This window comes from Electrophorus electricus, chromosome 26 (assembly GCF_013358815.1).
Source record: "Electrophorus electricus isolate fEleEle1 chromosome 26, fEleEle1.pri, whole genome shotgun sequence".
In the NCBI taxonomy this organism is placed as follows: Eukaryota; Metazoa; Chordata; class Actinopteri; order Gymnotiformes; family Gymnotidae; genus Electrophorus; species Electrophorus electricus.
In genome coordinates, this window is record NC_049560.1 from 8448259 (window position 1) to 8469189 (window position 20931).

At 43.5% G+C, this 20931-nt stretch overlaps 3 protein-coding genes across 4 annotated transcripts in view; 2 read left to right on the top strand and 1 right to left on the bottom strand.

Annotated features, from left to right (window-relative positions):
- Nucleotides 1-8633: 8633 nt before the first annotated feature.
- Nucleotides 8634-10820, top strand: tm4sf18 (transmembrane 4 L six family member 18). Its single transcript, XM_026997007.2, has 4 exons — nucleotides 8634-8950; nucleotides 9654-9725; nucleotides 9937-10079; nucleotides 10183-10820. Exons 1-4 carry the CDS (start codon nucleotides 8774-8776, stop codon nucleotides 10379-10381), a joined length of 591 nt encoding a protein of 196 aa, XP_026852808.1. The 5' UTR covers nucleotides 8634-8773; the 3' UTR covers nucleotides 10382-10820.
- Nucleotides 10821-12112: 1292 nt separating this feature from the next.
- On the top strand, nucleotides 12113-20127 carry cp (ceruloplasmin). 2 transcript variants are annotated; one of them, XM_026996834.2, is made up of 20 exons: nucleotides 12113-12283; nucleotides 12549-12793; nucleotides 13024-13236; nucleotides 13446-13619; nucleotides 13735-13989; nucleotides 14123-14288; nucleotides 14392-14531; nucleotides 14773-14913; nucleotides 15016-15060; nucleotides 15195-15409; nucleotides 15505-15655; nucleotides 15762-15974; nucleotides 16209-16416; nucleotides 17196-17335; nucleotides 17441-17569; nucleotides 17759-17865; nucleotides 18056-18275; nucleotides 18369-18508; nucleotides 18744-18906; nucleotides 20039-20127. In XM_026996834.2, exons 1-20 carry the CDS (start codon nucleotides 12126-12128, stop codon nucleotides 20080-20082), a joined length of 3267 nt encoding a protein of 1088 aa, XP_026852635.2. In that variant the 5' UTR covers nucleotides 12113-12125; the 3' UTR covers nucleotides 20083-20127. The 2 variants fall into 2 exon arrangements, with proteins under 2 accessions (XP_026852635.2, XP_026852639.2); XM_026996838.2 differs by lacking the exon at nucleotides 20039-20127 and having other exon boundaries at nucleotides 18787-18900.
- hps3 (HPS3 biogenesis of lysosomal organelles complex 2 subunit 1) overlaps nucleotides 19721-20931 on the bottom strand; it is a 41993-nt gene continuing 40782 nt past the window's right edge. Inside the window, exon 17 of the mRNA XM_035523232.1 lies at nucleotides 19721-20925. Coding sequence (XP_035379125.1) covers nucleotides 20765-20925 — 161 coding nt within the window. The 3' untranslated portion in view covers nucleotides 19721-20764. The remainder of the gene's footprint in view (nucleotides 20926-20931) is intronic.

Below are 20931 nucleotides of genomic sequence, written 5' to 3' on the forward strand. Positions count from 1 at the left end.
CTTTAGACTCTCAATTGGCTTCAGGAAATCCAAGAGCTCATCACTGTGGGTGTTCAGATAACACCGGGCCACGCACTGCCATCGCCCACTCTGGATGACAGAGAGATTGTGAATGAGTTTATAACTGACAGTTAATTATAGGTGTGAGAAATGTGTAGTGTTCTACAAAACACAAAGAAATACGTTTGTTTTTTGTGGAATTTCAGATTTATGATTTTCTAAATTGTTTCAACCAGCATTAATCCAAAGAATTAGAAGGCAGGCTTCTGGCAGTAATCCTCACTAGACATGGGGTTGATTTACTGCATTATAACTTCATTGCACAAGCAAGTGACCCTGAATGACACCCTGAGCTGTTCACTCCGACATCACAGCTAGAAGGTTGTGTGCTTGTGGGATTCCCACAGGAAGTGACACACTGTGGTGGACAGACGAGAGAAATCCTGTGCTGTCCTCGGCAGCTACGTGGGGTTGACCTGGTCCGTCAAAGTTTCTTATCTCCCCTCATGTGGGTTCCTTCCAGGAGTTATCTCTCTAATAGGCCCTCTGTTAAGTTTTGCCAATGGTGACCTGATATGTCATAAATGACAGTTATTATAACATGTGGTACGTTTGGGCAGTAATTCTGTAGTAAATGAGTCAGCTTTTATGCAGCATAACAGTGAGGTCATTGACCTCTCACAGGAAGATTTACAGTCTGTTGTCGAAGTCCTGCATGAGGTCACGCGTTGTTATGCTCCTCTTTTTCTTCCTTTCTGTCTCTTTTTTCCACACTGTTACGGACACCCTCGTGGTGCAGAAGTGAGGTGTCGCACGAGGGCTCACAGACCTCAATACCTGAAGTTACCGGCTAGGAGCTTGTCTCAGAACTTTGGCAAAGACCTAGCACTGACTCACTGGGTCACTGGGCTTATATAGGTCTAGCCCAGCTGTTGGGTGTTAAGCCTGATTAGTGGTGCGCCTGACTCAAGGCCTCCCTCTGGTGGCTGGAGGGGGCCTTGGCCTGGCATTGACCCTTACAGGACACCCCCCCCCCCCCCCCCCCCCCAAAGGAGTGGCTCCTGGCTCCCCAAAGCCAGCTGTACAATCCCACCAAAAAGGCTGAATGAGGTCACGGTCCAGGATGTGACGGGAGGTGACCCAGGACTGCTCCTCTAGCCCGTGTACTGGACCCCAACCTGTCGGACGTCCAAGATACGTTTGACCGTGTATGCTGGTGCACCGTCCACCATGCGCGGGCCTGGCAGGTCGAAGGGGCCCAACGAACACAACACAGGCCTTAGGCGAGACACGTGGAAAGTGGGGTGGACCCTCCGCGATGGGGGAAGGGCAAGACGATAAGAAACAGGGTTAATGCGGCGAAGGACCTTGAACGGCCCGATGTAGCGAGGAGTGAGTTTGCAGGGATTTACACGCAAAGGCAGGTCCTTGGCTGATAGCCAATCCTGCTGTCCAGGCCGATAAGTCGGCGCTGGTCGCCGTCTCTTATTGGCGTACTGTTTCTGAGCAGCAGTGGCAGATAAAAGAACCCTGTGTGCCGGAGGATAAGCTGCATTCTGACCCCAACAACCGACAGAAGGCTCCCCAGAACCGGCTGTTGAATTGAGGCCTGAGGTCTGACACGATTTCGCTAGGCAGCCCAGGAAGACGGGGTCCTTGCACTGAGCGCAGGTGCGACAGGAGTTCACAAATGCTCGGACATCGGGTTCCATGCGGGGCCACCAAAACCGCCGATTGAGAAACTCAAGCGTCTGTGTGACTTCCAGGTGCGCCAAAAAAAGGGATGCATGGGCATCTGTTTTAGTGTTCTTAGTGCCTGGCCGGTATGATAAAGTAAAATCAAACCGGGCAAAGAACAGTTGCCATCTGGCCTGGCGCGGATTAAGGCGCGTAAGCCAAGTTCTGGTGGTCCGTCCAGACCAGGAAGGGTTTTTTTGCCCCCTCTAGCCAATGCCTCCACTCCTCGAGCGCAAGCTTGACCATCAATAATTCATTGTCTCCGAGGTCATAATTGCTTTCTCCCGGAGACAGACAGCAAGAGATGCAGTTTTTTGTCCTCTCCTGATCGCTGAGACAGAACACCCACCTCAGATGCGTCCACCTCAACGATAAATGGAAGCTCTGCATCGGGGAGCCAAAAAATAGGAGCTGTGATTAAACGGCTCTGGTGGCCAGAGGGGGGCTCGGCCTGGCACCGACACTTACAGTCATGGTGGTCCTTTACCTCGCTATTTGTTTTCAGTGTACATACGAGCACACAGTGAACGCTGAGTGACGCTCACTTTGGCTCCTGGGTCGTTAATTCCTTCTCCACTGTCCCTGAACTGGGATTCTGCGCCAACTGTTCAAGACATCCGAGGAACATCCGAGGAAGGCGGCAGTGGCAGCCCAGCCCAGAATATGTGGAATTACATCATTCATATGAACAATGTTGCAAAATAGCTAAAATCACTACACGTGTCCCGAGCCATAGAAGGTCTTACAATGTGTCATTTGTTTAATACCAGTTGTGCTGATGTGAATTCCTACAAATGTGTGCTTGTGAGACCTTTGCAGCCCAGTTATACCAGTCATGCTGCTATGCCCATTTGCATTTGGTGTGCATTGGTGTGACCTCTGTGGTGTTTTCCAGAACCTCTGTGGTGAGGCTCTGGATTTGGGATCTTCTGCTCTAATTACTTCCAGAGATACGAACCTCGTGCCAGGCTAGAACCATCCTGTCATACACTAACTAATCAGGAACTGGCCACTCCCTGGTGAAGTTATTCAGCAGTTTTTGACGTCAGCGCCTTTATATAAGCAGATGAGGGCTAAATGTATGTTGGTAATTGACTGTGGAAAAAAAACAAGAAGTGTGTATCATTAGTCTGTCAGATTTGGGCGGCTGTATAAATAGACTTAACACTAGAAAGGTTTACTGATTAAATTATATGACAGTCCATTATTAAAAGATAAGACAATATGGCTCCTCAGTCTCCGAGGTCTTACTCAACATGTTGGAGTTTGGCATGAATCCTCAGAGTTCACGTTCCACATGTTTGGACAGTTTGAGCATGCCAGTGCTTTTCCCATACCAAGCAGTGGAGCCCTCACTCAGTGCTCGACAGATACCACTAATTCTCTTCCCATGAAACCCACACAGGACTCTCCCCAACAGCCGACCAATACGAACACTCCTGAGGACCTTAAATAGTTCTCCATGAACAAATGTTACTAGTTTGACTGCATCTGTTCTGGTCAGCTGTTTTGAGTCTCAGACAGTATTGTGGGTAATCCACCGGTGTGCAGTTAGAAGTGAGAATTTTGGGGGTAATCCACTTGTTGTGTTCTTGTTGTTGTTATTATTATTATTATTATTATTATTATTAACATTTATATAGGGTCTTTTTTAGACTCAATGACACTTTATAGACAGATCAGCTTTTGCAAACCCTCACACACCGATGAGTAGTGACTATTTTGTGGGTAATCCACTGTTGTGAAGTTCAGTAGTTGGATTGACTGCACACAGTCCCAGAGCAGTAAACAGTATCCATGTGTGATTTTAAAAAATAGCTTCATGTTTCCTTTTTACAGTGTATGCGTATTAAATATACAGTTGTAAGTGAAACCTTTGGAAATACCTGTGTGAAAACGTGTAAACTATAAAAACCTTTATCAACCTGATCATTAATTAGGTCGTAAGGGTAAAAACCCACTCAGTTAAGACATACACAATAATTTAATGTATCACGTCTTTACTAAATAAACGCTCTAAACAAAGTAATAATGGGAAATCATGTCAACCCTCCTGTTTAGTCACCCGTGTGGCCTCCTTAACTGGCAGTAACTTCAGACATATCCTACCTGGAGCTGCTAATAACTTGCTAGTGTTGGACATCTGTTATGAGGCTCCATATAAGCGATATGACTACCAACACCTCATGGACATGGATTTTCACTCACGCACTCACTCACTCACTTTTAGCAGGCTTAGCATGGTACACAAGCGGGCAGTATATAAGAGTTCCACAGCAGTGACACTACATGTATTTGTTCTGAGAGCTGACTCATGAACACAGATGTCACCACGGGTATTGTGCAGCGTGCAGCGTGTGCTGATCGGCTGCCCCTATGCAAAGTAGCAGTGATGAGTTTCTTCACCTGTCTGCTTGACTGTAACCTGCGTGTTTTGTACTTTATTTCTGTTAAATCAGATCAATGCACTTATTTGATAATAACATCAATAAGATTATGATAATGTTCATTGGTGTTTCACACATGAAATCATTTTCCCTCAACTAAATCATTCCTCATGAGATTTAACTTCAGTGCTATTTTAAGATTGACATTTAGACTTCCGGCATCTATGATTCATTAAAACAGTGGACGTCTATCTGCACGATGAATGGCCAATTCATGGGACCATACATGACTTTTTAAGGGGGATTTTGTATCTGTAAATCCAGAATTATTGCCCTCTCTGGATGAAGAGGAGCAAGAACTTCCCAGTCTCGTTCACTTCTTTAGAGTTCCCCACAGTAAAGCATTCAGAAGTGCTTTACCATTCTTAATTCCTACAGAACAACAAATGATTGTGTAGTTCTCTATGATTACAATTTGCTTAGATAAGTGTCATTGTATTACAGGTTGGGTTTAACTTCATATTGTTTTAAATTCTCATTTGGGTTCCGAAAACTGCTGACACTTTTTTAAGGAACACTTAAAATGATTTGGTGTGGAATAATTAATAAGTGCTTTGCTAAGTGTTTTGCTAAGTGTTTGTGTGCTTATAACACTGCTGGACTGAATTACGTACATGTAAGACTCCTGGTGTGTTTAATTATAGACACTTTTTTCATGGGTTGCTGTGTTGTGGTGGTGAATATGTGAATTGCTGTGTATTAGTACAGCATTTTACCATGAAACTGTTGTCATTGTCTGTTGGTGGGTGTATCAGAGCACTGCAATGTGCTCACCCAAGAAACTGGGCTGGAGTACTGTAGGTCAGTGTGTGTGTGTGTGTGTGTGTGTGTGTGTGTGTGTGTGTGTGTGTGTGTGTGTGTGTGTGTGTGTGTATAGAGTTGTGTATTGGGGTGTGTGTCAGCATGTGTGTGTGTGTGTGTCAGTGTGTGTCAGTGTGTGTTGGGGTGTGTTTCTGTGTGTGTGTGTGTGTGTGTAGAGTTGTGTATTGGGGTGTGTGTGTGTGTGTCAGTGTGTGTATGTGTGTGTCAGTGTGTGTTGGGGTGTGTTTCTGTGTGTGTGTGTGTAGAGTTGTGTATTGGGGTGTGTGTCAGCATGTGTGTGTGTGTGTGTGTGTCGGGGTGTGTTTCTGTGTGTGTGTATGTAGAGTTGTGTATTGGGGTGTGTGTCAGCATGTGTGTGTGTGTGTGTGTGTCGGGGTGTGTTTCTGTGTGTGTGTGCGTGTGTTTGTGTAGAGGTGTGTCAGTATGGGTGTGGGGGATATGGCCACTCACGACACAATGTGACTCTGGTAAATGCCACACCTCACATTCACCAGGACCCCTGCTGTCCAACATTCTCTGCTAATCCTCACCCGTCTGTTCGCAGTGCCTGATTTACCACTGTGAGCTGAACCCAGCAACATCCTGGCGACAGTCCCAGCAGCTGGAGCTGTCCAGGGCTGACAGTTATACGGCGTTATTTTTAGATGGAGGGTCCCGCCCTGCTCATTCCATGAGCCACAGAAAACAGATGAGAACGCTGTTGACTCAGATAGAACTGTCAGATCAAAGTTTTGTCCAGTTTTGTGTAGAGCGCTACATGAACATGACTTTGTAGCTATTTGGATGGAGTTGAGCCTGTACAAGGATTTGATTGTTTGTTCCTGATCGTGTTATCTCCTTACTTGATTTACATTTCTTCACAAACATTTGAATCTGCGCCTGGTGTTCTGTGTGAGGAGTGCGACACAGAACGGCTGAGCACTGCACTGTGCTGTGCTCTCGCCGGTACGTTAGAGGTGTTTCCCAGGGCACTAGCCTGAGTTCATTCCCTAAATCCGCCTGGATCCACCAATCTGCTGGTCAGCAAATGCAAGAATGCCTGGATGTGTTTTCCTAGATATAGGATGAACTTTGGAAGGTTACATAAGCCAGACAACAAATCCATTACTCACTCATTACTTTTTTTCTAATGCCATATTGTTAATTCCATACAACACAAGCACAATTCAGGATTCAACTGGTCAAATGGCCAAATGTTTACGACTGGTATGTGCAGATCTAGGATCAGTGTTTGATACATTTACATAACATTTTCATTTTCATTTTCATTTGAAAATTGCAGCTGTTCTTAGATCATGCGACTATCCGTTTTGCCTTCAAAATAAGTTTAAGTTTAAGTTTGGTTTATTTGTCACATACATAGTCATACACAGTATAACTCGCAGTGAAATGGTTGAGAGCGCTCTGTCCAAACTGAGGAAAAAGAAAACAGGTGCATAGAGAAATATATATTCTATATATGTACAAAAATATTAACAATGTATGTACAATATATGTATATTATGATTATATACACAATGTACAATGTATATGGTTGTGTGTGTATATATATGTACACAATGTACAGATCCATTTTGTAAAATGGCATATTTACAGTTTTTATGTTACATGGTGGTAATAGAATATCTATATATATACAGTTATGCTACATGGTGGTGGGGGTCCCTACAGTTTATCAGTTTCCCTGATTCAGGGCCCGAATGGCCTGTGGGAAGAAGCTCCTCTTCAGTCTCTCTGTCTTGGTCTTCAGGGAGCGAAAGCGCTTCAATGACCTCAACAGAGAGAAGAGCCTATTGTTGGGATGGGTGGGGTCCTTCACAATACTCCATAAATGCTCCATAAATGCAGGTGACTTAGGTTGAGTTTTGTGAACCTGTTGGTGGTACTTAAACAGGTGTCTCGGTGTTGCATTAGACAGGTGTATTGGTGTTGAACAGGTCTATTGGTGTTCCATTAAACAGGGGTATCGGTGTTGAACAGGGGTATCGGTGTTCCATTAAACAGGTGTATCAGTGTTGAACAGGGGTTTCGGTGTTGAACAGGGGTAGTGGTGTTCCATTAAACAGGTGTATCGTGAACAGGGGTATCGGTGTTCCATTAAACAGGAGTATCAGTGTTGAACAGGGGTATTTGTGTTCCATTAAACAGGTGTATCAGTGTTGAACAGGGGTATTGGTGTTGAACAGGGGTAGTGGTGTTCCATTAAACGCGTGTATTGTGAACAGGGGTATCGGTGTTCCATTAAACAGGTGTATCAGTGTTGAACAGGGGTATTGGTGTTCCATTAAACAGGAGTATCAGTGTTGAACAGGGGTATTTGTGTTCCATTAAACAGGTGTATCAGTGTTGAACAGGGGTATTGGTGTTGAACAGGGGTAGTGGTGTTCCATTAAACGCGTGTATTGTGAACAGGGGTATCGGTGTTCTGTTAAACAGGTGTCTCAGTGTTGAACAGGGGTATTGGTGTTCCATTAAACAGGTGTATCAGTGTTGAACAGGGGTATTGGTGTTCCATTAAACAGGTGTATCAGTGTTGAACAGGGGTATTGGTGTTGAACAGGGGTAGTGGTGTTCCATTAAACAGGTGTATTGTGAACAGGGGTATTGGTGTTCCATTAAACAGGTGTATCAGTGTTGAACAGGGGTATTGGTGTTGAACAGGGGTAGTGGTGTTCCATTAAACGCGTGTATTGTGAACAGGGGTATTGGTGTTCCATTAAACAGGTGTATCAGTGTTGAACAGGGGTATTGGTGTTCCATTAAACAGGTGTATCAGTGTTGAACAGGGGTATTGGTGTTGAACAGGGGTAGTGGTGTTCCATTAAACGCGTGTATTGTGAACAGGGGTATCGGTGTTCTGTTAAACAGGTGTCTCAGTGTTGAACAGGGGTATTGGTGTTCCATTAAACAGGTGTATCAGTGTTGAACAGGGGTATTGGTGTTCCATTAAACAGGTGTATCAGTGTTGAACAGGGGTATTGGTGTTGAACAGGGGTATTGGTGTTGAACAGGGGTATTGGTGTTCCATTAAAAAGGTGTATCAGTGTTGAACAGGGGTATTGGTGTTGAACAGGGGTTTCGGTGTTGAACAGGGGTAGTGGTGTTCCATTAAACAGGTGTATTGTGAACAGGGGTATCGGTGTTCTGTTAAACAGGTGTCTCGGTGTTGAACAGGTGTCTCGGTGTTGAACAGGTGTCTGTGTGTTCCGTTGTCTTTGTACAAGAATCTGATACCATCTTTCATCACAGAGCAGACCTGTCTCCGGACATGGGGCCCATCAACTCGACTGATCCCTGATCAGCACAAAGTCATTCTCTGTTATGTTTATGCCGTGCCGGAGTCCTGAAGGCAGGTCCTGTTCTTTTTAGTGAAAGCACACAGTTATTTGGGTGGAAAAGACACTTCCCCCAATGGCTCAGCGTTTGTGATGACATCATTTCCTGTTGGTGTTTGTGGAACATGTCTCCCAGGCCACCCCATCCTCTGCTCTCCAACTCACACTCAAGATGAGAGAATTGATTCATATCCCTTACACCCACTGGTTGTTACATGTGCACGCGCGCGCGCACGTGTGTGTGTGTGGGTGGGTGTGTGTGTGTGTGTGTGTGTGTGTTGGTGGGGTCTCTCACAAAGCTCTTACTCCTCGTCCGCTTCCCTCACTTTCCTTCCTGGAGCCCGGCTGATAAAATCCGGACCCAGCTGCCGTGGTGTGTGTGTGGGTGTGTGTGTGTGTGTGTGAGCGGGAGCTGTGTCCGCTCCCAGGAGGATGTGTTCCCTGCGCTGGGCCAGGTCTCTGGGCTTCGCCCTCATCCCACTGGCCGTGTGCTGCATAGTGGCCAACCTGCTGCTGTTCTTTCCTGATGGACGGGTCGATCTGGTGAAGAAAAACAATCTAACCAAGTATGTGTGGTTCTTCATGGGAGTAGGAGGTGGAGGTCTAACTGTGAGTATGAGGTTTGTTTCTACATGGTATTGCTGATGTTTGTGAGGTGATTGGGAAAAACGTTGTAGATTGTATGATGGATAAATCACATAACCGAAATATTACCACTTCCATCTCATCTTTGGTGATTAGAGATTCAAGTTTATATATGTTAAATACATTTAAACTATTGCTCTGAATACATTTTAAAAAATTAATGACAGTTATGATAGAGAAACTGCTTCAAAAGAATTTTGATTACTTTTTTATGTATAAAAGTATAAAATACACAAACACTAGTCAAAACTTTTAAATGTAGGGTTAGGGTTAGTGTAAGGGCTAGTGTTAGGGTTATGGGTTAGGGTTAGGGTTAATTTTAGGGTTAGGGTTAGTGTTAGGATTAGGTTTAACGTTAGTGTTAGGGTTAGTGTTTGTATTAGTGTTAGGGTTAGAGTTCTTGGAGACGAATTCCACATAGACTAGTCAAAGCTGTTTCAAATAAAGAACAACATTTTTCATAAATAAACAAATTATTTATGATAAATATTTATCAGCAGAGGTCTTTCTTCTTCTTAACAGCATGTGCAGGACAACACTTCCCTTTAAACTCAGGGTGAGAGGTCAGGGTTAAGCAGCAGGAAACATTCTCTTTAATTTAAATTTTTAATGTATCTATTATGTATTGGTACTTTTTGTTTCTTAGCCATTGACTCTCTGTCTGCAGATATTGGTAACTGCCATAAGCTTTCTGAGCCTGGGACAGTGTGCCAAGTCCTGTGGAACAGAGACGTATGCAGTAAGTACTATATCTGTCCATAGGGAGGAGTCTTTGGAGTCTTTTGAGTCTTTTTGAGTCAGAGTTCACACACGACTTCCTGGCATATTTTAAAGGAGCATAATGCTGGTGGCCTCCTTGAGAGGTCAGCCATTTTGTTTCTCTTGAGGTCAGCCATTTTGTTTCTCTGGAGCTCAGCAGTTTTCTCTGTTCTTTGTTGGTGATGTTGCAGATGTGTGGCTCCATGCTACCTGCTCTGGTAGGAATGGCTGGTTCTGGATACTGTTTCATCATCTCAGCCTTGGCCTTGCTGGAGGGGCCACTTTGCTACACCGCGCAGGGGTGGAGGTCTCCGTTCGAGAACAAAGGGCCAAGGTATGGAAACATGACAGCTCCACCTTAACCCTCCTACTCCTCGTGTGATGGTCCAGGGCGAGCGTTAAAAACCCTTCTGCATCTCTGTGTCTGTTCTTCTCAGATACCTGTTCTTCTGGGACACCTGGTCGGAGTGCATACAGCCTCTCCACATTGTGGAGTGGAACATGATGTTGCTGTCCATCCAGCTGGCCCTCAGCACTCTCGAGTTCCTCATCTGCACAGTGCAGCTCCTCAACGGCCTGGTGCACGCCGTGTGCCGGCCCTGCTGCTACAAGCAGGAGTATCGCCTAAACGCGTGAGCGTCCAAGGCTCCCCAACGAGCGCGAGTACATGCTCAGTCTGAACAGTCGTGGACACTTTGTTATTAAAGACAAGGAGTTTTAAATGACACATTGCTGATATTCTGTGCAAGGACTTTTGAGCAATAGAGAGCAACAGAGAGACCAGTATCTTAAAGACATACACACTCCCATCTGTTTAATCAGAGTTAAAAGACAAGATCTGTTTTCTGTTTAGAGAAACAAATGTGCACTGCAATGTGTAGACTGCAATGTGCATTTTTTAAAGAACAAATGTAATTTTTTATGATTTATAAGTTTTTGTATTACTATCATGTTTGATAATATTATAACTTATTTTACAGTTCATTAGAAACTCATATCTAAATATCTAAGAAAATTTGTATTGTTTTTTATACTTGTTCTGTCTTAAATGAATAAATGGTTTTTTTTAGATTAACCTTTTAGCCTCCTGAGGAAAACTGAGCCCTGCCTGGGGAGTGGAGGCCATCAAACTACCAGGATTATATTCCATAAAATTTTGTAGGATTATGCAGGGTTATATTCCATAAAGCCTTGTTGGATTATGCAGAATTATATACATAAAACCTTGTAGGATTATGCAGAATTAAATCCATAAAGATATACAGACTGTTATATGTACATTTATATCCATAAAACCCTGTAAATTGATTTGTGTCACAGAACTGCAGGAGACAGAACTCCTTCATTAGAGCTTTGTTCCTGAACGCCACTAGACAACTGATATGTAGAAATGGACTGGTTGTTTCAACTAAACCTATGCAACACTTTTTACAACTAGACTCCATTTTAAAGGGGCAGAAGTATATTTACATTTAGCTGTGACTTTTGCTCAGAATGAATTACATCGGTATTACATAGGTACCATGCATATATTACATAGGTAATAAATATATTACATAGGTACCATACATATATTACATAGGTAATAAATATATTACATAGGTACCATACATATATTACATAGGTGAAAAATATATTACATAGATACCATAAATATATTACATAGGTAATAAGTATATTACATACATATATTTGACTAACTATCAGTATATTGTAGTGAGTGTTACTTTCAGTTATGGAAACCTCATTGGTTTGTTTGGCATTTCTCATCTGTCTGTAGCATCATGCCTCTATTATCAGTAGCTGTATTGATCTGAACCTGGTCTCGTATCAAACTTGTGCAATTCACATGAACTGGAAACTCCAGGACTACGCAACACTGGAAGATTTACAAATTTACAAAATTTACAAATACATCCATGAAGCACAGACAGTTGGAAATAAGATAAATAAAACAACCTCACACTTTTAGCAGCCTACAGATGGTTCAGACTAATGTGATCTTTAGACCAGACACTATGGAGGCTTTGGCCAGTTCTGGGTTTATCTGCCTGCTTGTGTGGTTAATACAGTCCAACTTTACGAACAGCTTGTGCAGTGGCTGAAATCTCTTCTTATAATGTTGATGCTGGGTTATTCAAACATCACTGGTTGCAATATCAACAACTAAAAAAAACATTTATGATAAGACAGAATTTCCTAAGACTCGGGGGTTCAATAGGTCTACTCTGTCAGGTCATTTGGAATTTTGGAATAGGTGAATTGTCCTGATACCCTTGAACCCCTGGCTGCTATTGGCTGCCCAGGGACAGCGTCTTTCCTTCAAAAGGAATGAAGCAATCAGTTAGAAATTCTGGTCCCCAGATCCCAGCAGAGTGAAATGTGGAAGTTACAGAGGACAGCGATTGTGCTCCTGTGCTGGGCTGGAATTGTGTCCTGCATCACTAGAGAATATTACATAGCAATTAAGGATGTTCAGTGGGATTATGCACCGAGTGGGAAAAACGTGATCCAGAACAAGACTCTGGCAGAGGATGAGTTAGTCTATGATTTACTCTTGTATTACAACAGGAAAAATATCAATTGTTGTATAGAAACAATTCTGAAATTTATGGTATACAATGTAATTGGCTACTGATTGAAAAAAAACTAACTGGATGTTAAATAACTTATGTATAATACTAACACTAACACTTCTGTATAACACTAACACTAATACGTCTATATAACACTAATAATAATACTTTTGTATAATCCAACTGCCTAATTAGTTTTAAATTCAAACCGAGTTGCTGTGTTTCAGACATTTGAGGACGTTTTTGGAGAAGGGGGAGCAGAGGATTGGCCATGTCTATAAGAAGGCAGTGTACCTACAGTACACAGATGCCACCTACAGGCAGGAGATAGAAAAACCCACATGGCTGGGCTTCCTGGGACCCCTCATCAGCGCAGAGGAGGGGGATGAAGTGGTTGTGCATCTAAAGAACATGGCTTCTCGCAAGTACTCCCTTCATCCCCATGGGCTCAGTTACAATAAGTCCAGTGAAGGTATGGGCTTGGGTCAGCTGCCTACTAAATACTACTAAATACCAACATTAAACATACTAATACTACACAAACGATGGTCAGTGCATGTTTGGTATTGCATGCAGGATGTCATATTGTGTCATATATGGAAATATTTCAAAGCATTTCCAAGACTTCTTGATCATTGGGCGACGTGTAAATAACCACACCTTATGTCCTGTGTTGGTGAAGCACGTGCCATATGCTTGCAGGAGCTCTGTACCCAGACATGACGCAGGGGGCAGACAAGCTTGACGATGCAGTGGCTCCTGGGAAAACCTACACCTACATCTGGCCTCTAGCCCCCTCACACGCACCGGGGAAAGAGGACGGCAGCTGCCTAACACGGGTGTACCACTCACATGTCAACGCACCAAAAGACATTGCCACGGGACTCATCGGGCCTCTCGTCATCTGTAAAAAAGGTATGCACTCGCTTTGTTCTATTCTTTCTGTGACCCCCCCCCCCCCGTTTGGGAACCTGGGATCTACTCTGATGTTGGGTCACGGTGCTGAACCGCATGCTCTGAATCAGCAGTATTTGCTAAATATATACAAATGTGGAGAATAAATGACAATAAACAATAAGTACCGACGGCACCCAATGGTACTGGTGTGATGTGTAACCACTCAGGCACTCTGGATGTACATGGAGATAAGACAGCGGACTACCTCTACACCCTCATGTTCAGTGTCAGTGATGAAAACCTTAGCTGGTACCTGGATGACAACATCAAGATGTTCTGCACAGCGCCTACGAAAGTGAAGAAGGATGATGAGGACTTCATGGAGAGCAACAAAATGCACTGTGAGCAGATGGAGTCCACGCCACCACACAATAAACCCTCCATAGTTACCACTAGTCTATTCAGGGTGCTGAGGTCTGACTGATGTTTCACCTCTGTCCATGCACTACACGGCAGCGATTAATGGTTACGTCTTCGGCAACCTGCCAGGCCTCAGCATGTGCATGGGGAATAAGATTCACTGGCACCTGTTTGGGATAGGCAACGAGGTGGATATCCACTCCGCGTTCTTCCACGGACAGATTCTGTCAGACAGGCAGCACCGCACAGACACGATCAGCCTGTTCCCAGCTACATTTGTCAGCATGGAGATGGAGGCAGACAACCCCGGCCAGTGGCTCCTGAGCTGTCAGGTCAACGATCATCTGGAGGGTAAGGCGTGATGGTGCTACACAAGACCACTCGTCATGGAAATGCATTCACTGATCAGTGTAATTGTTGCAAACATAACCTTTTTGCTGAAAGTATATCTGCACTAAATCTGGTCTTATTTTTTTCATTTTAGCGGGCATGCAAGTCATTTTTGAGATCAAGAAATGTTTTCCCAATGTTCATAAACCCCGACCGTTCGGTGCGGTGAGGGAGTACTACATCGCAGCTGAGGAAGTGATCTGGGACTATGGGCCCACGCAGATCAACCAGTACACGGGCATCAAACTACAGGATGACAGGTGAGGACTCTCATCCTCTCATCTTCTGACCAAGCATTAACCCTTTGTGCTGAGTCTATTCAGTTAATAAACCTACATCCCATTTTGACCTGACTTTCCACAGTATGGCGGACATTTTCTTTGATAATCGTGATGACCGGATTGGAGGGAAATACAAGAAGGTCCAGTATGTGGAGTACACCGATGACACGTTCACCAAGCACAAAGAGAGACTGCCTGAGGAGCTGCACCTTGGCATTCTGGGTACTGTAGTCTCGCTGTGGGCAACAAAACTACTGTGCACTGGAGTCTATTAGAGGGACTGATTTAACATTTAAATGATTCAGTTTGCTGCAGGACAAAAAGAGATCAAAGATTAAGACTCATTTATTGTGTAATGACTGACCATGCTGACTGCCAGTTTTCCAGACACAACATCAAGCCAATTCTTGACAGTTCTGGTGTAGTTTAATATCAGTGAACACAAGTGTGGTTTGTCTCATAGGCCCAGTGATTAGGGCAGAGGAAGAGGACACCATAAAAGTTACATTCAGGAATAAAGCTAGCAGACCCTACAGCATCCAGCCACATGGTGTGCAGTATAACATCGAGATGGATGGCACACTCTACCAGAATGTTCTAGAAGGTACAGAAGAAAGGGAAACCAAGCTTATGTTTGTGTGAATCAGATGATAATGGTTTCTTCATTGAAGTTTTGCACTGTATTGTAAGTTTTGTTTTATTGCAGAATCATACACTGCCAAAAAGCTCAGAGAACTCAAAAAATTACCAAGTAAGTGCTAAGTTCTATGTTCTGGGTACTTATGCTGCCAGGGATTTGAAAACAAAGTATATAATAGATCATACAATACATAAACTGGTGCAGTTGTGTGTGTAATATAAGCTGTTTTCCCTCTGTGTCTGTAGGAGTTATTGAACCCCTTCCTGCCGCTCTGGTTCGTCCTGACACTACTTACAAGTATGAGTGGGTGGTGCCTAAAGGTGGAGGCCCGACTGAAAAGGACCCTGACTGTCTCACCTACACATACTACTCTGCTGTAGACCCAGTGCGAGACACCAACTCTGGGCTAGTTGGACATCTTTTGATCTGTAAACCCAAAACTCTCAAGGGAAGCAAACAAGTAAGTGCAAAGTACAGAGACTCTAGAGACACAGATGCAGAGTTGTGTAATCGCTCTCTCACTTTTGGACTTTCAACTGTTTTTTCACGTTGCAGAAAAATGTGGACAAAGAATTCCACATGCTTGCTACAGTTTTCGATGAGAACCTGAGCTGGTATTTGGATGAGAACATTAACAGATACACAAAAAAACCAAAGTCTGTGAACAAAGATGACGAAGACTTTCAGTTGTCAAATAAAATGCACTGTTAGTCCTTAACCTGTTTTATATGTTTGGCTTTACCTGTATTTGCTTTATAAAAAAAAAAGCCCAAACTTTATTCTTTAAAAAAAATTGTTGCATCTTTCTTCAGCAATCAATGGATACATGTACGGAAATCTCGAAGGCCTGAAGATGTGTAAGGGAGACAAGGTTTCCTGGCATCTTTCTGGTTTGGGTTCAGAGGGGGACATCCATGGACTTTACTTTGAAGGCAACAGGTTCCTCTACCAAGGAACCCGGAGAGATACCATCAACCTCTTTCCCCATGTGTCCCACACCATCATCATGGAACCAGACAGCATGGGTACTCACACTCTTTTGCACTACATTTCTGTAACAGAGCACTGGAGAAACTTCATTATCTCAAAAAAACAAACAATGTCAAGGCACACACACAAAGCTGTTGAGTATCTTCCTGACTAATGATTTTTTTGTCCTTTTTAAATTCCACATTCTGCCACAGCTGTTTACTCCTGGAAGACTTCCATGTGTCCATATATCAGAGTAAGCACTGTCTCGTTCTGTCTGGTCACTGCAGGCCAGTTTCAGGTCACATGTATGACTGCTGTGGACAGCCATGCAGCGATGAGGACAAACTACACCGTGGAGAAGTGTAGCATCTGGAGCAGACAGTCAGAGATGATGCTCCATCAGAAGAAGTACTACATTGCCGCAGTGGAGGTGGACTGGGACTACTCCCCCACCCGCACCTGGGAGGAGCAGATGTTCGACAGTCTTAAAGACAGGTACCTCCAGACAAGACTCAGAGAGACAGGTCCCTCCAGACAGGACTGGACAGACAGGTACCTCCAGACAGGACTCGACCAGACAGGTACCTCCAGACAGGACTCGGACAGACAGGTACCTCCAGACAGGACTGGACAGACAGATACCTCCAGACAGGACTTGGACAGACAGGTACCTCCAGACAGGACTCGACCAGACAGGTACCTTCAGACAGGACTCGGCCAGACAGGTACCTCCAGACAGCATGTGGAGGGTATAGGAGAAGTTTTCAGTTAAATGCTGGTATTATTAATATTGTTGGAACAGTCATGGCAATGTGTTTTAACAACTGCTGATTATAGCACCAAATGTGAACCCAACACTCACATAATTTACAGCTACCATGAGACATCGATAGCAATATACTATCGAGGTTAGAATGGTTTCGCACACAGATACCAAGATATGGATAGCATCATACTTAGAAGCTGTAGTCTTACGAGACACAAGATTTCTTAATTGAGAATTAATTAATTGTTTGCTGCAAGGTTAGACTTAAGGCTGTCAGGTTTGGTGCTGAAGAAATGCAAGAATCCTAGAAAGGTCTGGAAATAGAAAGGTCTGTCATCCTAACAGTACCATATTAAAAATATTAGTTCTAGGAACACAGTGAGAACCTGAACATAGTGATGACCTGAATACAGTGAGAATCTGAACATAGTGATGACCTGAACACATTGAGAACCTGATCACAGTGATGACCTGAACACAAGGATGACCTGTTGTTGATTGTCCACAGCCCTGGCGAGACATTCCTTAAAAAAGGGGGCAAATATATTGGCTCCAAATACAAGAAGGTTCTGTATAGGGAGTACACAGATGACACCTTCACCAAGCCAAAGGAAAGGCCTGCAGACATGGAACACCTAGGAATTATGGGTAAATATTAAACAGATCAATGTAATAATAATGTGGTAACAATGAGTAATAATGTGGAAATGAGATGAGCCACTCAAATTTTTCTCAATGAATGCAACCATTCAGGGCCTATGATCCATGGATACGTGGGCGAGAAAGTTAAGGTGGTATTTAAGAACATGGCAAACAGACCCTTCTCCATTCATTCACATGGAGTAAAGACTGACGTTCCTCAGGTCTCCCCCACTGCACCAGGTATGAGTTTGTTCTGCAGATGGGGTTGACAGTGATTTTAATCAAAGTGCTATGCTGTAGAATCTATTTAGTAATCACCTATTATTTTTATTTTTCATAATTAAGCGTGCTACTTGCTGTATTTAACACCTATGATAACATCTTATATCATCATAATCTCTTAATATGAACGTGTGGCATTTTCTAAAGGGCAAACTCAGACGTACACCTGGTACATTCCCAAAACGGCTGGACCGACAGATGAGCAGGAGGAGTGCACTGTTGGCGCGTACTATTCCACGGTGGACACTAACAAGGTCAGCTCCAGTTTCTCCCTCACAGAGCTCAGCACTCCAAATTCCAGCCAGCTTCCATCATACCCAGATATGGCTTATAGGACCAATGTAGTTATTGCCTCGAACCAAAACAAAACATGGTTTTACTTCAGAGACTGCTGCCCTGCTTGCTGTAATATTTATAATCCTTCGGCGTGTGTGGTTGATTAAGGATTTGTACAGTGGTCTGATCGGCCCACTAGTGATCTGTCGGAAGAGTCTGATGAGAACGTTGGGTCTGAAGAAGGAGATCGAGGAGTTTGCTTTGCTCTTCATGATATTTGATGAGAATGAGTCCTGGTACCTGGACGACAACATCAAAGCACATGTGAAAAGCCCTCCCAGGAATTTAAAGGAGGATGAGGAGTTTATTAAAAGTAACAAAATGTACGGTAAGAAAAAAAAGATTATTCATTTTGATTATTATTATTATTATTGCTGGACTATAGATTGCTTCAAAACCTACTTCTGCATATACTTTATAGGTATAAATGGCTTGCTATACAACAACCTTCAAGGACTGAACATGCATGTGGGAGATAAGGTGCACTGGTACCTGATGGGAATGGGAGGAGAGGTGGACCTGCACACGGCACATTTCCATGGACACAGCTTTGACTACAAGGTAAAGACTTCCGCGCATGGCAGATACCCGAGACACGCAACTCGGTACCCACAACCTTTGGCTCAATGTTCACCTGAGATATACTCAGCTCGGTACCTGTGCCCCTGGGGTGTTAATTCTTTTTTTTGATTGGTTATGAAGAAAAAAAAAAAAGACCCACGAATATCTCACGCATATCCATGTCCGGTGTGGTAAGCCCTCTCATGAGCCATCTCCATCTTGTGTCTAACCGCAGGTGAGCGGCACCCACCGTGCTGATGTGTTTGACCTGTTCCCAGGGACGTTCCAGACGGTGGTGATGCGGCCCCTCTACCCAGGCTCATGGCTCTTACACTGTCATGTTGCCGACCATGTGATGTTTGGCATGGAAACCACATACACAGTGGCAGAAAAAGAGGGTGAGCACCACAACGGAGGTCAATGCTAGAACAGATAGAGCAGACAGAGCCGATGGAGCAGACAATAGATAGAGCAGACAGAGCCGATGGAGCAGACAATAGATAGAGCAGATAGAGCCGATGGAGCAGACAATAGATAGAGCAGACAGAGCCGATGGAGCAGACAATAGATAGAGCAGACAGAGCCGATGGAGCAGACAATAGATAGAGCAGACAGAGCCGATGGAGCAGACAATAGATAGAGCAGACAGAGCCGATGGAGCAGACAATAGATAGAGCAGACAGAGCCGATGGAGCAGACAATAGATAGAGCAGATAGAGCCGATGGAGCAGACAATAGATAGAGCAGACAGAGCCGATGGAGCAGACAATAGATAGAGCAGATAGAGCCGATGGAGCAGACAATAGATAGAGCAGATAGAGCCGATGGAGCAGACAATAGATTGAGCAGACAGAGCCGATGGAGCAGACAATAGATAGAGCAGATAGAGCCGATGGAGCAGACAATAGATAGAGCAGACAGAGCCGATGGAGCAGACAATAGATAGAGCAGACAGAGCCGATGGAGCAGACAATAGATAGAGCAGACAGAGCCGATGGAGCAGACAATAGATAGAGCAGATAGAGCCGATGGAGCATATAGAACAGAGAGCAGATAGAACAGACAGAACAGAAAGCAGATACAACATATAGAGCATACAACATAATATGCCGTGTTAGAGTAAAGTCCTGTTTATAATCATGTGTATTAACAGAATCCAAGAAAGGAGAGATTAGTATGATGTAGTGTACAAAGAATTTAGAAATGTTTATATCCATGCACACGAACTTTTAATAGTTTGTTTCTTAGTGACACAATCCTTCCTGAACAATGGTAACACAGTTTTACCGACAGTGTTTCTTCCACAGGAATGTGTTATAAGTAATGGTAACATATATGACATATAACTGTATCATGGTATATGGCAACATCGTTTAACAGCAACATGCAGTATAACAGTAACAAGGCGTGTAGTAATGGCAAGTCGACATAAAGGTACTATAGTGTATAATTGTATAATTGTGCTTGACTTAATAAGCAGGTAACATTCCATATAACAGTAGCATGTATAACTAAGTGTCTTGTTTGCAGAAAAAAAGGGAATCCTAAGCAAGTTAGGAAGGAGAAGGAGATAACGGTGAAGAAGAAATTAAATCAAGATATTTGTGATTCATTGCCCACCATAAACCAAAAGTTTTTGCATGAGTATGGAATAAAATTTCTAAACCTAATTGTACGTAAATGAACGTGTACATTGACTGTACATTTCAATTCAAAAGGACACAACACCTGCAGTTCCTGCACTGTAATAACTGACACGTTCTATGACATTTTTGTATAAGTTAATTAGAAATCATTTAAAAAAAGAAGGAAGACATTTTTAAATGTCATTTTTAAAATGTCAGCCTATGCAAACTGATGAAAGGTTACGTAGTTAACAACTCTCCATTATGTGTGTTGTGAGGTGGCTTGAAATAGTATACAGCAGCACAGCAGAGAACAGCATATGACTCAGTGTGACTCAGCTTTGATGTGGCCCTAGCAAATTCAGCGCTATACAGGAGCAAACCCATAATAGTTCTTTTGACAGGTTTTACAATTGACATAAAAATTCTCCATTATATAAACTTTCTAAAAAACAAAAGAAACTCCCCTTGTGCAAAACCAAACAAACCAAACAACCAACCCAAAGCACATGGGTCCACATGCACTGCACATTTTCAGGTTTTCAGCAGAATAAGGCTGATCTTTGCTGATTAAAGACCTGATCCGGCCTAAATGAAACCAGGTGCCAGGTGCCAGTCCCGCATGTCCAATCTAGGAACCATGTGATTGGCTGTGTGGCTGGCCGTGCGATTGGCTGTGTCTCAAGCTGCACTCCAGAAGATGAGGCAGGAAGAAATGTGCACTTCCATCATCAGGCAGGAGCTCCAGGAACTCTAAAGGGCTCAGCTCCATGGCAACCACCTTCACAGTCTCTATAG

Excerpts from the sequence above, each read along its gene's own strand:
- cp (XM_026996834.2), top strand. The coding sequence starts at position 12,126 with ATGTGGAAGTTACAGAGGACAGCGATTGTGCTCCTGTGCTGGGCTGGA. Across the intron at positions 14,532-14,772 it reads GCTGCACCTTGGCATTCTGG|GCCCAGTGATTAGGGCAGAG; the intron begins GTACTGTAGTCT and ends TTTGTCTCATAG. Across the intron at positions 16,417-17,195 it reads TTCGACAGTCTTAAAGACAG|CCCTGGCGAGACATTCCTTA; the intron begins GTACCTCCAGAC and ends GATTGTCCACAG.
- tm4sf18 (XM_026997007.2), top strand. The coding sequence starts at position 8,774 with ATGTGTTCCCTGCGCTGGGCCAGGTCTCTGGGCTTCGCCCTCATCCCA. Across the intron at positions 9,726-9,936 it reads GTGGAACAGAGACGTATGCA|ATGTGTGGCTCCATGCTACC; the intron begins GTAAGTACTATA and ends GTGATGTTGCAG. Across the intron at positions 10,080-10,182 it reads TTCGAGAACAAAGGGCCAAG|ATACCTGTTCTTCTGGGACA; the intron begins GTATGGAAACAT and ends TGTTCTTCTCAG.